The 15,463-nt window shown below is 53.1% G+C and overlaps 1 protein-coding gene across 2 annotated transcripts in view; it reads right to left on the bottom strand.

Moving 5' to 3' along the window:
- AGAP3 (ArfGAP with GTPase domain, ankyrin repeat and PH domain 3) overlaps window positions 1-15,463 on the bottom strand; it is a 104,896-nt gene that overhangs the window by 56,025 nt on the left and 33,408 nt on the right. For both annotated transcript variants that reach the window (XM_015408626.1, XM_015408627.1), the window contains exon 2: window positions 4,085-4,143. In XM_015408626.1, coding sequence (XP_015264112.1) covers window positions 4,085-4,143 — 59 coding nt within the window. The remainder of the gene's footprint in view (window positions 1-4,084; window positions 4,144-15,463) is intronic.

Below are 15,463 nucleotides of genomic sequence, written 5' to 3'. Positions count from 1 at the left end.
TGGCGGGGGGGGGAGGACAAGGCCAGCTTCCAGGGCTGCCCCAGAAGAAGGGACGGACTGCGACCCCAGCCCCCACCTCCTGACGCACGCCCTGGGGCACGTGCAGCTCAGAGCTTCTCGTGTCTGGGGGGTCTCAGGATAGGGTTAGTGTTAGGCAACGGGGCAAAGAAGGGCTCTCCAGAGGGGCCCCCTCCCAGTGGGCCTGCTTGAGGGGCCTCAGAGCAGCTTTGCCGCACACAGAGGAAGCTCCTGCCCTGCCTCTCCCGGCTCCAGGGTGGCTCTGCGCTGGGATCGGAGCCCCTCCCCCCCACCCCCGCCTAGGGGCAGGAAACACCTCGGGCTCCTTGCTGGCCCTCCTGAGGAAACAGCTGGACACAGTGTGAGACGGGAGGCTGGACTGGATGGACCCTCCCTGGTCTGACCCAGCAGGGCTCTTCTGGTGTTTTTATCAGGGGAAGGCCTCGGCCTCCATGCCCTGTTATTGGCCCTCCAGGGGAACTGGCTGGCCCCTCTGTGAGACGGGAGGCTGGACTAGAGGGACCCTCCCTGGTCTGACCCAGCAGGGCTCTTCTGGTGTTCTTCTCAGGGGAAGGCCTCGGCCTCTCTGCCCTGTTGTTGGCCTTCCGGAGGAACTGGCTGGCCCCTGTGTGAGATGGGAGGCTGGACTAGAGGGACCCTCCCTGGTCTGACCCAGCAGGGCTCTTCTGATGCTCTTATCAGAGGGGAAGGCCTCGGGCTCTCTGCCGTTGTTGGCTTTTTTTCTGGCTGGCCACTATGTGAGGCGGGAGGCTGGACTGGAGGGACCCTCCCTGGTCTGACCCAGCAGGGCTCTTCTGATGCTCTTATCAGGGGAAGGCCTCGGCCTCTCTGCCCTGTTGTTGGCCCTCCAGAGGGACTGGCTGGCCCCTGTGTGAGACGGGAGGCTGGACTAGAGGGACCCTCCCTGGTCTGATCCAGCAGGGCTCTTCTGGTGTCCTTATCAGGGGAAGGCCTCGGCCTCTCTGCCCTGTTGCTGGCCCTCCAGAGGAACTGGCTGGCCACCGTGTGAGACAGGAGGCTAGACTAGATGGACCCTCCCTGGTCTGATCCAGCAGGGCTCTCTGTGCCCTTTTGTGGGCCCTCCAGAGGAACTGGCTGGCCACTGTGTGAGATGGGATGCTGGACTGGATGGACCCTCCCTGGTCTGATCCAGCAGGGCTCTTCTGATGTTCTTCTCAGGGGAAGGCCTCGGCCTCTCTGCCCTGTTGTTGGCCCCCAGAGGAACTGGTTAGCCCCTGTGTGAGATGGGATGCTGGACTAGATGGACCCTCACTGGTCCGAACCAACCGGAGGAACTGGATGATGCATTTGTATAACAGCTTGCTAAACTTTCACAGAGACAGGATGTGGTGGATATGGGAGATTTGCTGGAAACTCTGCTAGACATGGGGCATCCCGCAGATTCTTGAATAGTCTTGCGGACAACTTCATCTCTCAGAAGGTGGAGGTGGGAACCAGAGGATCTGCTATCCTAGATTTAATCCTGACTAACAGGGAAGAACTGGTTGATGAAGTGAATGTTGTGGGATCCTTGGGGAATAGTGACCATGTCAGCTTGGAATTTGACATAGAGAAGGATGTGAAACCAGGACATAGTAGGACTCGTATCCTGGACTTCAGAAAAGCTGATTTCAAAAAACTCAGAGAAATATTAGGTAGGATCCCGTGGCTGGAAATGTTGAGGGGGAAATCTGCACAGGAAGGATGGGAGATGCTGAAAAATGAAGTGCTTAAGGCACAATTGCAAACTGTCCCCAGTGAGAAAGAAAGGTGGGAGACAGGTAATGAAGCCGAGGTGGCTGAACAAGGGACTCTCTGAAGAGCTGAGACTAAAAAGGGAAATGTACAGGAAATGGAAGGAGGGACAAATTAGTGAGGGTGAGTACAAGAAGCAGGCTCGAATCTGTACGGATGGTGTCAGAAAGGCTAAAGTGCAAATGGAGCTGAGGCTTGCGAGGGATGCTAAAAATAACAAGAAAGGTTTCTATGCCTATGTTCGGAGCAAAAAGAAGAACAGGGAATGGAGTAAGCTCACCGCTAGGGGAAGACGGTCAAGCCCTAACAAGGGATGAAGACAAAACGGAATTACTTAAATCTCACTTTGTGTTGGTCTTTAACCGTAAGGAAAGCTGTATACAAACGGAAGAATGCAGGGCATATGAAGGAAGGAGAAACTGCCAGTCCAGAGTAAGTAAGGAGATGGTTAGAGAGCATCTAGCTGCCTTAAATACTTTCAAATCTCCAGGGCCGGATGGCTTGCATCCCAGGGTGCTAAAAGAAATTGCAGATGTTATTTCAGAGCCTCTGGCTCTAATATTTGAGATTTCCTGGAGTACTGGTGTTGTGCCGGAAGACTGGAAAAGAGGAAATGTTGTCCCAATCTTCAAGAAGGGGAAAAAGACGGACCTGGGAAATTACAGGCCTGTCAGTTTGACATCAATACCTGGGAAAATTCTAGAGCAGATTATTAAATGCTCTGTCTGTGAGCACCTTGAAGGGAATGAGTTAATTGGCAGTAGCCAGCATGGGTTTATCAAGAATAAGTCATGCCAGACCAACCGTATCTCCTTTTTTGACAGAGTTACTAAAATGGTTGATTCTGGCAATGCTGTGGACATAGTGTATCTAGATTTTAGTAACACATTTGACAAAGTTTCTCATGATATCCTTGAGGATAAGCTGGTTAAGTGTGGGCTGGATGGTGCAACCGTTGGATGGATTCGTGGTTGGTTGAAAAATCGTACCCGACAAGTGTTCATAAATGGCTCTGCGTCTATGTGGAGGGAAGTCTCGAGTGGAGTGCCGCAGGGCTCAGTCCTGGGCCCGGTGTTGTTCAATGTTTTTATAAATTACCTGGAGGAAGACATAGAGGGGATGCTTATTAGATATGCAGATGACACAAAGCTGGGTGGGATGGCTAATTCTGAAGAAGACGGAGTCAGGATTCAAAATGATCTAGATAGGATGGAACAGTGGGCTGAGACAATTAAAATGAATTTATATATAAATATATCTTTATTGCATTAGCAAAAAAGCCATAGCAACAGAATAGGATAAAAACATGTGACCAACACTAAATCCAAGCAAGGAATAACAAATCAGTCATTTTTTGCAAAGAATTTTTAAAAAAATCAAAATTATTTAAAAAACAAACAAACCCACACTTAAAATTGTCAAGAATTTCAATAGAGATAAGTGCAAAGTCTTACACTTAGTTACAAAAAATCAAAGGCACAGATACAGAATGGGAGAGACTTGGCTTGACAGCAGCACATGTGAAAGGGATCTGGGTGTTCTGGTTGATCACAAGCTAAACATGAGCCTGCAGTGTGATGTGACTGCGAAGAAAGCGAATGCAATCTTAGGATGCACTGACAGTAGGACTGTCCAGTTTTGGGCACCACATTTGAGGAAAGATGTTGACAAGTTCGAGCGTGTCCAGAAGAGGCCAACCAGGATGGCGAGAGGGTTGGAATCCAAGTCTTATGAGGAAAGGCTGAAAGAGTTGGGTCTGTTCAGCCTGGGAAAGAGAAGGCTTAGAGGGGACACGATTGCAGTCTTCAAGTATTCGAAGGGCTGTCGTGTAGAAGATGGAGCAGATCTATTCTCTCTTGCTCCGGATTGCAAGACTAGATCGAATGGGTGGGAATTACAAGGGAGTCGATACCGGCTAAATATCAGGAGAAACTTCCTGACTGTCAGAGTGGTTGAGCAGTGGAAGAGACTGCCTTGGGAGGTGGTGGATGCTCCTTTGCTGGACGTTTTCAAGCGGAGGCTGGACGACCATCTTTTGGGTATGCTGGAGGTATGTAGGGCTCTCTTTCGGCTCTGCTCCTGCAGAGTGCAGAGGGGGTTGGACTAGATGACCTGCAAGGTCCCTTCCGACTCTGACATTCTGTGAGTCTTTGATTCCCAGGGGAAGGCCTCCTCGGCCTCTCTGCCCTGTTGCTGGCCCTCCAGAGGAACTGGTTGGCCACCAGCATGGGACCACCACCACCCCTCCGCCTCCTCCCATTGTCCAGAGTCTCTAGCAAGGGCTACTCACCACTTTGAGCTCCGGCACCGACCGGCTCAGGGTCCACTCCTGGCTGTTCACAAATGAATCTGCAGAAAGAGAGGAAGCGGAGAGTGAGCGGGGCTGGATCGGCTGGATTCTCTCCCGCCTTTCCTCTTTGCTCAAGGTGGCTTAGAATACATATTGAGGCTCCCCTCCCCCAAGAAAAAAGGTGGGGAGGGGCCCACAAGGGCAGGGCAGGACTTGGCCCCGGGCAGCTCCTTGAAGACAGGGGGCACCCCGGCACAGATTTCTGTCCCATTTTGCCCACCACGAGATACCTCAGAGGAGCAAGACTCTCCTCTCTAGCAAGCTAAACACTGCAGAACCGCCGGGGGAAAGAGGCCTGTCCCCAAGCCTGTAAGAGGCGCCAGTGGGCCTCCTCTGTCCCTCCGAGGTCAGCCAGCTTAGTTTGCATGCTTCTGTATGGCTGTTTTCGGGCATCCGCCGAAAAGCCACACCAAATTGTTGCAAACCCGTGCCTTCTTCCGGGGGATTCAGCAAAGCGAGGGGCTGCTCTTCACCCTGGGGGAGAACACCTCTCCCAAGGGGGCGGGGCATTCCAGGCCTAGGGGCCCCCCCCGGGCAGCAGCCGGCCCCGCCCCGCCAGGCCCCGCCCTTCTCAGGCCCACTTCTACCAGGGCTCTGGAGCTCCCTGCCGGGCCCAACGGGAGGTGGGGAGCGGCTGGCAGGGCTGGCTGGGACGCCACCCAGACTGGTTCTGTGAGTCAGGCTGCGGCTCCTCCGGGGGCCCTGCGGAGGAAGAGGCAGGGAGGAGGCTGCCGGGAGGGCCCCCGTTGCCCAGACTGCCCTGGCTGTCAGCCCCCCAACCCCCCCGCAGGGCCTCCCCACAGCTCCCCACAGGAGAGAGGGAGGAAGGGAGGGGCAGCTCCACAGAGCCAGGCTTCCCCACCCCCCCCACCCCGGGTGCCACTGCGCATCATGGGTGGGCATTGAGCGCCTTCCCTCCCAAGCGCTGGCAAAGGTGGCACATCAGGATCCAGGGCCTATACTGGGCGGGGCTGCACCTCCCCTGCCCGGGTCAAAGCGCAGAGTGGGGCAAAGAGGGAAGAAGGGCTTCCCTTGGGCCCCACCCTGCCCCAGCCGCACCCTGGCCTTGCCCAGACAAGCCCAGCCAGTCGTCTGAAAAGGCACAGCCTAGAGAGAGAAGCCGCCCGCCCTCGCCCCCTAGGCCAGGCCGCTGGAGGGGCTGCTAGAGAGGAAACAGCAGTTTCCTGCAAGGGGGCCGGCCCCACTCCTGGCCCTCCTGAGGGCCCCTGGTATTTCTGGCCCCTGTGTGACACAGAGTGTTGGACTGGATGAGCCACTGTCCTGATCCAACACTGGCTTCTCTTGTGTTCTTATGTCCTCCAAGCCCCCTTGCATGGTCATTTTCAGCATGAATATGGGTGATGCCCTTTCTAAGACATAAAATGGGCAGGGGGGGGGATGACAGCAGCCCCAGGGGTCCACCTGGGAGGACTGGAACCCCCCCTCCCCCTGCCCCCACGGTCACCAGAGCCCTGTGGGACCCAGCAAGAGCAAGAGTCTCCCGGCAACCCCCCCCCCACCCCACCCCCCCCCCGGGCTCCCCCCCAGCCTCTCCTGCTTTGAGCCCCGAGGGCGCCACAGGGCCAAGCCCCGAGGGCTTTCCGGGAGGGGGTGTGTGTGTTGTTATTGCGGGACTAGAGTCCAGGGACTCTAAAGGGTTGGGTTCCACCATGAAGCCAACAGTCCAGCACTGAGAGCTAAGCTAAACACAAGACTTTCCACGATCTCTGTCTGAAGCCACAGAGTTTAGACTTGGTAAGCGATCCCTCACACACGTTCTGTCCCCACCACCACCACCACCACCAGCAACGCTCCCTCTACGTTGTGGGACCTTGTGAGCAACAACTCTACTCTGTGAGCTACCGGCATTAAAGTTGTGAGTGAGCGATTTGGCTACTGCATAACTTAGCTTGCTCTGGAGCCACCCTTCCTGAACTAAGACAAAAATGTGTGAGCCGGAGGCTAAAAGACTGTGTGAACTAGCTCACACTCACTCGGCTTAGAGGGAACATTGCCCCCAAGTTGTTCCCTATGGCTTCGAAATTTCTAGAAATTCTATTAGTGACTCCGCTTTCCCCGAGTAAAGCCACGGCCACGGCCACACCACCTGTGGCAAAGCCTCCTGCTGGCCCCATCTTGCCCTCAGCACCACGGACGCATGTGTACTGTGCCGTCCACACGTGCTTAACGTGCAAGCCCTGACCGCAACCTCCCCCTGAGTAGGAAATAAAGCTTTTTTAAAGTTTTTGAAAGAACAAACGAAGAAAAGGAATGAACTGAGGAAAAATTCAAAGAGCCGTGAGGCAAAAAGCCAAAACACACGAACCGATCAGACCGACGAAGAAAGAGGTCTTTCCAATGCGGCGGTAAGAAAGGAACCGGCGGGATGTCCGCGCCCACCCCTCTGGACATGCGCGGTGGGGTTCCTACGCATGCCTGAGGGACTGGGCGCGAAAATCCGTTTTAAAGAGCTTGCTACAATGCCGATCGAGCCAGCGCATGCGCACTAGATCCCCATGGGTGTGAAGCACAGAGACCACGTCGAAGATCTTAAGGGCTGCCTCCTCCTGTCTGATCCTACCTGTTCCCCTCTGAGGCCTCCTTCACCTGCCCTTTGCCATGATCTGAGGCTACAGGGGTGGCAACCTGAGAACAGGGGTGTGCGCCGCTCAGTATTTCCCAAGCCAAATAATGCCTTATCGACATTATTCAGGTATTCATTCAGCCGAATACGAAAGCACACCATCTATTTGTGACCCAGACACAGAATCTCGAATAAATGCCGAATATATTCAGCATTTATTCGGGTACAGCAGCCAATGCTGAATAGTGGCGGTGTGTGGGGGGGTGGAATTAAAATTTAAAGGGAAGCACTTGCCTTACCCCTTTCTGAATCCTTCCCGCTCTTTGCTCTGCACCAGGCCAAGAGAGGGGAGCGGGAAGGGGGCTTAGGGGGAGTTTGCAGCCAATCACTGCAATGCACTTGCAAATTGCATTGGCTTTGCAAGGTTGGATTGCTTAAGGGGGGGGGAGGGAGGGAGCACTAGCAATTTAGCCAACAGGGTTTGGTGAGGGGGAAACATACACTGCTCTTTAGCCAATCACAGAAGAGTGTTCTTTTTTGAAACTCCTCTATGCATGGGCAGAGAGCATAAAGGCAAGGGTCTCTCTCGTTTGGGCGGGGATTATGTGGCTGGCTGCTTCCTTTTGCTTCAGCAGCTGCTGCTGTGAGTGCCTGACCCCTCCCCCCCCCACTCTCCTCTCCTGCTGCCTGGAGACTGCGCAGACTAATCCTCCTGCCTGATGCCTGCCTGGAGAAGAAGACTGAAGACAGCTATGGGGTCTGAATAACAACAACAGCGTTTAAGAAGTTCTCTTTTATTGCTGGGTCTTATTCTGGCTTGGTGGGTGGGTTTCTGTGGGGTGGGGAGGCTGGCCTGGCCCAGCTAGGCCTTGTCCTCGTTCTGTGGTCAGCATTACTCTTGTTAAAGAGTTAAAAAGAGGTTTTCTTATTTAACTGTTGTTTAACTGTTTGTTCTTTGGCTTTGGGGGGGGGGGGGTTAGGCCATCCTGCCTGGCCTAGGCCTTTTCCTTGTTCTTTAAAGTTAAAACGTTTTCTTATTTAACTTTTATTTAGCTGTTTGTTCTTTGGCCTCGGTGGGGGGTGCACTTTGCAGTTGGACTGAGTCTGGACTTTGGTGGGCTTTGGTTGGGCCTGGAGGTTTTGGGGGGGGGGCTGAGGCCAAGTAGGCCTTTTTTGATTAACTTTTGGTTAACTTGGGTGCCTTCCGGTGGTTTTAATCCTTGTGGTGTTTCGGGTTTGCAGTTCTCAGTGGAGTGTTGTTGGTTTTCGGTCCAGATCTCGGGGCCTCCCTTGGTCACTGATTGGGTCCTTTCCCCCCAGCAGTTCTCCCCCCCCCCCCCGCATTTCCCTTTTATTTCCAGAAGCTTGATTTTCTTTGTGGGAGGGTGGGTCTCGTTGGTCACTGTTGAGGTTAGTGTTCTGTGTGTGCTTATGGTTTACTTAGGGCTATAATAATAGGCTTTACTAATAAGGGCCTGCTAGGAATTGTTTAACCTTTAAACACTTTAAAAAATCTACCTAGGGTTGCCATTCCTCCCATGGGGGCGGGGGCTACCCACTTTCGGGGGCCCTGATCCACCACGGTACAGCCAGCCCGGGGGGGTGACCCCACCTCCAAAGAGCCCCGTCTGCGCCAACATGCCCAGCACAATGGCATCACCCGGAGGTGACGTTATCGTGCAGGGCACGTTGCAAGAGGGACGCTCTAACGTTCAAGGGGAAAAACTCTGTGGTTACCATAGAGTTTTTCCTCAAACGCTAGAGTGTGTCCCCCCACACACACAATATGCCCTGCGCAATGACGTCACTTCCGGGCGATGTAATCACAGCAGGCGCACTTCGCACACTGAGAACTCAAGGTCACAGAGAGGACAACCCCATGTCTATCCCCTAACTAGGCCAGAGGGAGGAAATTCAAAGAGGTGAGGCTTCTTGTCTTCAATCAAAACAGACTTATAATATTAATTAGCCTAGATTTACTTCAAAAAAAAAAGCAGTTTGCTGTGTACAGAGTGCACCTGAGCTTCAGTCAAGGCAGGTGCTTAACAGGAAAATTGATCCCATCAGTTTAGGCTGACCTGCAGTGGTCACACAGTTTTAGAAGGGAGCACCTGGATTTCAAATTCATCACCGGAATTCAGGCTTATCAAAATCTAGTCAGGAGACCTTAACAAAGAGCCCAAGGTACGTCACATTTCATCTCAAGGACAGCTTCTTCAATCAGCCAGGGAAAGCGTAGGAGTTCACTACTTCTGAAAAACTACGAAACAAAAGAAAGAGAACAGGAACTGTAGCAAGGACAGGGTTATAGGGTCCTCCGAAACAAACACCCAGTCTTGGGGTGGGGGGGGGTTAGGGTTCACAAAGAGGTGTCAGGCTCTGTTTGGTTCAGGTTGCAGTGCGCAGAGTTGGGTGCATCGTATCTTCCCCAAAAGTTAGGAAGAGTTTGGCCCCGGGGGGGTGGGGGTTAACACGATGAGTGGCAGAAGGGGAAGGCTGGGGGGGGGGAGGGCTGTGGCTGCCCCCCTTCCTGTGCAGAGGACTGCTCCACGGCCGCTCCACCACCACTCCAACCTCCCCCTTCCTGACTGTGCTGTTATATCTTGTGGGTTTTCTTGCTTAAATATTTTTATATATACTCTATTTTAAATGCTGTTTTAATGAAGAAGAGAAGAGGAAGAAGAAGGGATTGGATTTAGACCCCATGGCCCTTCACTACCTGAAGGAGTCTCAGAGCAGCTTACAAACTCCTTTCCCTTCCCCTCCCCACAACAGACACCCTGTGAGGTAGGTGGGGCTGAGAGAGCTCTCTTGAGGACTGCCCTTGAGAGAACATCTCTGAGAGAACTTGTGACTGACCCAAGGTCATACTAGCAGCCGCAAGTGGAGGAGTGGGGAATCAAACGTCCCCGTCCCCCCCCCACAATAGCTAGCAATCCAAAACAGTCCAGTGGAGCCTGAGCGGTGGGTGTTGCCTCCTGACATACTTCTGGTGATGTCAGGAGGTGTGGCATATGCAAATGAGTTATGCTAATGAGCGCCTGCACCTCTACTTCTACGAAATGACCCCTGGTTGTAATGATTTTTTCTCCTTATGTAAAGCGATGGACATTAGGAGAAAAAATCCCAACCAAGTAGAGGTTAATGGGGTCTGGACCTGGTGAGCATGAGAGGGGAGATGATCTTGGGGGTTATCGCGACAATTCAATGAAGGTGTCAACACCTGTGTGCGGCCGCAGTGGAAAAGGCAAACTCTGTGCTAGGGATTATTAGGAAAGGGGACTGAGATTAAGACAGCCGATACTGTAATGACCTCGGACAGATCTCCGGTGCAGCCTCATTTGGGATACCGAGTGCCGTTCTGGCCACCCTCTCTCGAGAGGGACACGGCGGAGCTGGGAAGATGTACAGCGGAGGGCCACCGAGATGACCAAGGGGCTGGAGCCACTCCCCCCCCCCCGGGAGGAAAGGCTGAAGAAGAGTCGGCTGGGACTTTTCAGTTTCAAAAAGAGATGAACTATGGCGGGGGGGGGAGGACACCAGAGGGATTTATCAAATTATGCCTGGGATGGAGAGAGTTGAAAAAGATAATTTTTTCTCCCTCTCCCAAAATACTAGAACGCAAGGGCTCCCAATGAAGCTGATGGGCAGTCGGTTCGGGACAGACAAAAGGAAATACCACTTGACACACAGAGTGATTAAAATGTGGGATTTGCTGCCAGAGGATGTAGTGATGGCCACAGGAATAAACAGCTTGGAAAGGGGGTTAGATAGATTCATGGAGAAGTCTATCAGTGGCTATTAGCCATGGTGACCAAGGGGAACCGCCACAGTCAGAGGCAGCAACCTCAGGGGAAGGCCTCGGCCTCGATGCCTTGTTGTTTGCTGTCCAGAGGAACTGGCTGTCTGCCAGTGTTCCCTCTAAGATGAGTTGGTGTGAGCTAGCTCGCAGTTTTTAAGCTTCTGGATCACACATTTTTGTCTCAGCTCAGGAAGGGATGGCTCCAGAGCAAACTGATTTATGCAGGAGCCAAATTGCTCACTCACAACTTTAATGCCAGTAGCTCACAAAGTAGAATTGTTGCTCACAAGACTCCACAGCTTAGAGGGAGCATTGCTGGCCACTGTGTGAGACAGGATACTGGGCCACTCTTCTTATGTCCTAATAATGCAGGGCTCCCGTACACTCACAGGGCTAGCGAGCACGTTATGGGGCTCAGACTCAGGGATATGTTCTCTTGAAGCTCCATTTGCAAGTATTTCACAGCCACATTTGTCTGGATGAACTGGATAAATTTATATTGCATAAAAGCAACGGAATACACCCAACCTCCTGTGATATCCTGCAAATATCTTACATTCTGACAGTCATTTATTCTTTTGGAGCAGGAGCAAAAAATGCTCCCAAATATCCTTTAATGGCTACAGAGGTTGAAATCCCAGGACCTGGTGTTATGAGAATGATTAATGGCTCTTACGGGCTTTTCTTTGCAGTCATTTGCTGTGAATTACCTACTGGAAAGACGGCTATCCTTACAGTGTATAAATAAGTGGTATGCTGGGGAGTCAAAGTGCATCCTCCGCTTAAAACTCGAAGTTTGGGAGTTCTTCAAGCTACAGTGCTTCAGTATTCCAAGGCAGGTGCCATCGTAGCTGCTTTGAGGGAAATACAAGCCGAGTTACTAAACCCATCTGAGAACCAAACCTCTGCCACGAGCTGCCTCGTACCCTTCTTGTGGAATGTTCCAACGCCAAGCGCACGGCTTCTGTAGAGCCAGACTAGGCCGTGGCTTTAAATCCATAGTTTCAGTTCTTGGGATGGCTTTAAAACAACAGCTACTCTGGTTGGAAGTACTGTTGGACCCACCACTAATTTTATTCTTCCAAAGAAGTGAGCAATTTTTGGGACCCGTCAATCATACGAATCCACTAAGTTCTGTCATGGTTTTGCTTGCAGCGGTCCGTTTTGCAGGTGCTGAACTGCATTTAAATGGGGCTGCTAAAGATGCACTCAATAGCAGACTGGACAAGCCCACCACCCCTTGAACTGGCTTTATCGAACCCCCTAGCGGAATCGAGATCTTCCCAGAGAGGGCACACAAGCTCAGCCTGCCAAGAGTCCTCTGGAGCTGCCAGGAGCAAGCCCGGTTCCCGAGAGACTCGTGGACGACCCCGTGACCCACGCGCGTCTGGCAAAGAGCCCAGTTCGAAGAGCCCAGCTAAGACACTGCTTTCCCAGCAGCCGGAACAGACGAGGGAGGAGGAGGAGGAGGAGACTGGATTTATACCCCGCCCTTCACTGGGAGTCTCAGTGCGGCTTACAAACTCCTTTCCCTTCCCCTCCCCACAACAGACACCCTGTGAGGTAGGCGGGGCTGAGAGAGCTCTTGACAGAAACGGCTCTTTTTCAAGGACAGCTCTTATCAGAACTAGGGCTTGCCCAAGGTCTTCCAGCCAGGTGCAAGTGGAGGAGGAGTGGGGAATCCAACCCGGTTCTCCCAGATTAGAGTCCGCGCACTTAACCCACGACACCAAAGTGGCTCTCAGCACTTAACCACCGCCCCACTTAACCACTACACCAAACTTCCCAGCAGCCGAAACAGACGAGGGCACAGCAGAGTATTCAGGGTCCTGATGCAGCTCACGACAGCAAGAGAACTGTCCTTGCCAACCATCACCTACATACAGGAAGAAACAATATTGATTTTTGCTTCTAGGATTTTTAGACGTCTGTTTGCCTCGCCTCATTCACGGGGGTAATACCGCTTAGCCCTTTCTCTTCTCAGCATGGAGGGGGATGTGATGTAATAAAGGACTAATCACGGGTCCTATCCACGCAGAGAGCTGCAGGTGGGGGCAGGGCCGTGCTGGTCTGAAGCAGCAGCACCAAGTCTGAGTCCCGCAGCACCTTTAAGACCAGCAAGGTTTCATTCCAGGTGTGAGCTTCCCAGCATTAAACTTTGCCGGTCTTCAAGGTGCCCCTGGACCTCCGACTTGGTTCCATGGGAACTCCATAATTCTTCCATGGAACCGTTCAGGTGAGTTAGACACACAGGCTTGACTGGATCTGGCCCCTAGATTTTATCAGCTTTCCTGTCTCACTCTTCCTTCCGTCGTCATCGGCACAAGGAGACTGAAGTGATGCATTGTTCATTGTCAGAATGAGTTATGAAAGGCTGGTCTCCTGCCAAACTGGCTCTCTGCACAAAGAACAATACAACAAAGTTGATTCGATGCCAGAAAAAAATATATTGTCAAAACAGTGTCGAACTGAGCAGGCTCAGAGAAGCACTGTGTCACCAGTCAGAAGGCTCGGTCAAGTCATGTGACGGCCTATGCAACAGAAGAAGAGGAGATGGGATTCATACCCCATGGCCCTTCACTACCCAAAGGTGTCTCAGAGGGGCTGACAGTCTCCTTTCCCTTCCCCACCCCACAACAGGCATCCAGTGAGGCAGGTGGGGCTGAGAGAGCTCTCTCAAGAACTGCCCTTGAGAGAAGAAGAAGAAGAGATTGGACTTATACCCCATGGCCCTTCACTACCCAAAGGAGTCTTAGAGTGGCTTACAAACCCCTTCCCCTTCCCCTCCCCACAACAGACAGACACCCTGTGAGGTCGATGGGGCTGAGAGAGCTCTTGACAGAAACGGCTCTTTTCCAAGGACAGCTCTTATCAGAACTTATCCGAATAGCATCCCCACATGCTGGTCACACCCCGCAGGTTTGGAATTCAGGGCAATCTGCCTCCCCCTTTTGGGGCAAAGCTCTGAGTGAGAAGATGGAAATTTAGCCTCCCTTAAAATCAATTTAGGTAGAATAGGAATGACATGAATGGGACATGTTATAGGACTGGTCCCTATGGGCTATGCCAGTGTTCTGAGCATCTATTCAACGACGTTTATTTCGTCAGAGCTGGAGCTGTCAGATTGTTTTTAAACAAAAGTTTTAATCGACACATTGACTGTTCATTGGCTGGGAAAGAAAGGCCTTCACTTCCAACATGGAACACATCGAGAAAAGGAGGGCCCCCTCCCTCACGGGGGGGGTGTGCGTCTGAGTGACCTGCAATGACCACCAGAACCTCAGGCAAGCTGGCTCCCTGGAGACAGGAGCAGGCGCGGCTCCCACACCCACCGGATTCATGGGATTCAACAGATGGACACACGTGGACGGGGCACTGGAGCCCCCCCACCCCACCCCCAAGTCACAGTGCCTGTTTGGTGGTAGTGGTTAGGTGCGCGGACTCTCATCTGGGAGGACCGGGTTTGATTCCCCACTCCTCCTCCACTTGCACCTCGCTGGATGACCTTGGGCAAGTCAGAGCTGTCCTTGAAAAAGAGCCGTTTCTGTCAAGAGCTCTCTCAGCCCTGCCTACCTCACAGGAGGTGTCTGTTGTGGGGAGGGGAAGGGAGAGGAGTTTGTGAGCCACTCTGAGACACCTCTGGGTAGTGAAGGGCAAGGGGTATCCAACCTCTTCTTCTGGGAGAGCCGGGTTTGATTCCCCACTCCTCCTCCACTTGCACCTCGCTGGATGACCTTGGGCAAGTCAGAGCTGTCCTTGAAAAAGAGCCGTTTCTGTCAAGAGCTCTCTCAGCCCTGCCTACCTCACAGGAGGTGTCTGTTCTGGGGAGGGGGAGGGGGTTTGTAAGCCGCTCTGAGACTCCTTTGGGTAGTGAAGGGCAAGGGATATAAATCCAACCTCTTCTTCTTCTTGGTGTAGTGGTTAAGTGTGCAGACTCTAATCTGGGAGAGCTGGGTTTGATTCCCCCACTCCTCCTCCACTTGCACCTGGCTGACCTTGGGCAAGCCGTAGCTCTGACAAGAGCTGTCCTTGAAAAGGAACAGTTTCTGTCAAGAGCTCTCTCGGCCCCACCTACCTCGCAGGGGGTGTCTGTTGTGGGGAGGGGAAGGGAAAGAAGTTTGTAAGCCGCTCTGAGACTCCTTTGGGTAGTGAAGAGCCATGGGGTATGAATCCAACCGCTTCTTCTTCTTCTAATCTGGGAGAACCAGGTCCGATTCCCCACTCCTCCTTCACTTGCACCTGGCTGGATGGCCTTGGGCAAGCCCTAGTTCTGTCAGAGCTGTCCTTGAAAAAGAGCCATTTCTGTCAGAGCTCTCTTAGCCCCACCGACCTCACAGGGGGTGTCTGTTGGGGGAAGGGGGAGGGAAGGGAGAATGTAAGCTGCTCTGAGACTCCCTTGGGTAGTAAAGGGTGGGGTATAAATCCGATCTCTTCTCTTCTTCTTCTCCTCCCAGCACTACAAGGGCCCAGACTGAGAGACATACACCCCCCCGCGCCTGAAAGGGGGGAGACAAGCTAGGCTAGCTGTGGCTGATCAGCCCCTGGGCATGGTGGGATGAGATGAGAAGAAATCGGGGGGGGGGGGGAGGGCGCTGGAGGCAATGGTGGCAACAGAGGCAAAGGACGAACCAGCTCGGTCTGCCTTTGCTGATCCCTGCGAGTGGATTCGCAGAGCTAGACGACTGCACTGCGTGCTACGTGATGCTGCCCTTGAAGGCAACCCAGAAAGGGCAACAGGTGGGAGAAGGACCTTTGGAAGGCACCACAAACGCACACTGGCCTCTCCAGATCGGTCTCTGTCTCCCCTCGCCAACGGCAGCTCTCCAGGGGCTCCGGGACAGTCTTTCCCATCCCCTGTGAGTGACCCAGTCAGTCCTTTGAACCCAGGGTGCTGCCGGGGAGTCGGGGACCGGACCCGGGGCCTCCTGCCCCC

The sequence above is a fragment of the Gekko japonicus genome, unplaced genomic scaffold (assembly GCF_001447785.1).
Source record: "Gekko japonicus isolate JY-2015 unplaced genomic scaffold, Gekko_japonicus_V1.1 scaffold1794, whole genome shotgun sequence".
Lineage (NCBI taxonomy): Eukaryota > Metazoa > Chordata > Lepidosauria > Squamata > Gekkonidae > Gekko > Gekko japonicus.
The sequence above is the reverse complement of the archived record's forward strand: the minus strand, read 5'-3'. Positions and strand labels throughout refer to the sequence as shown.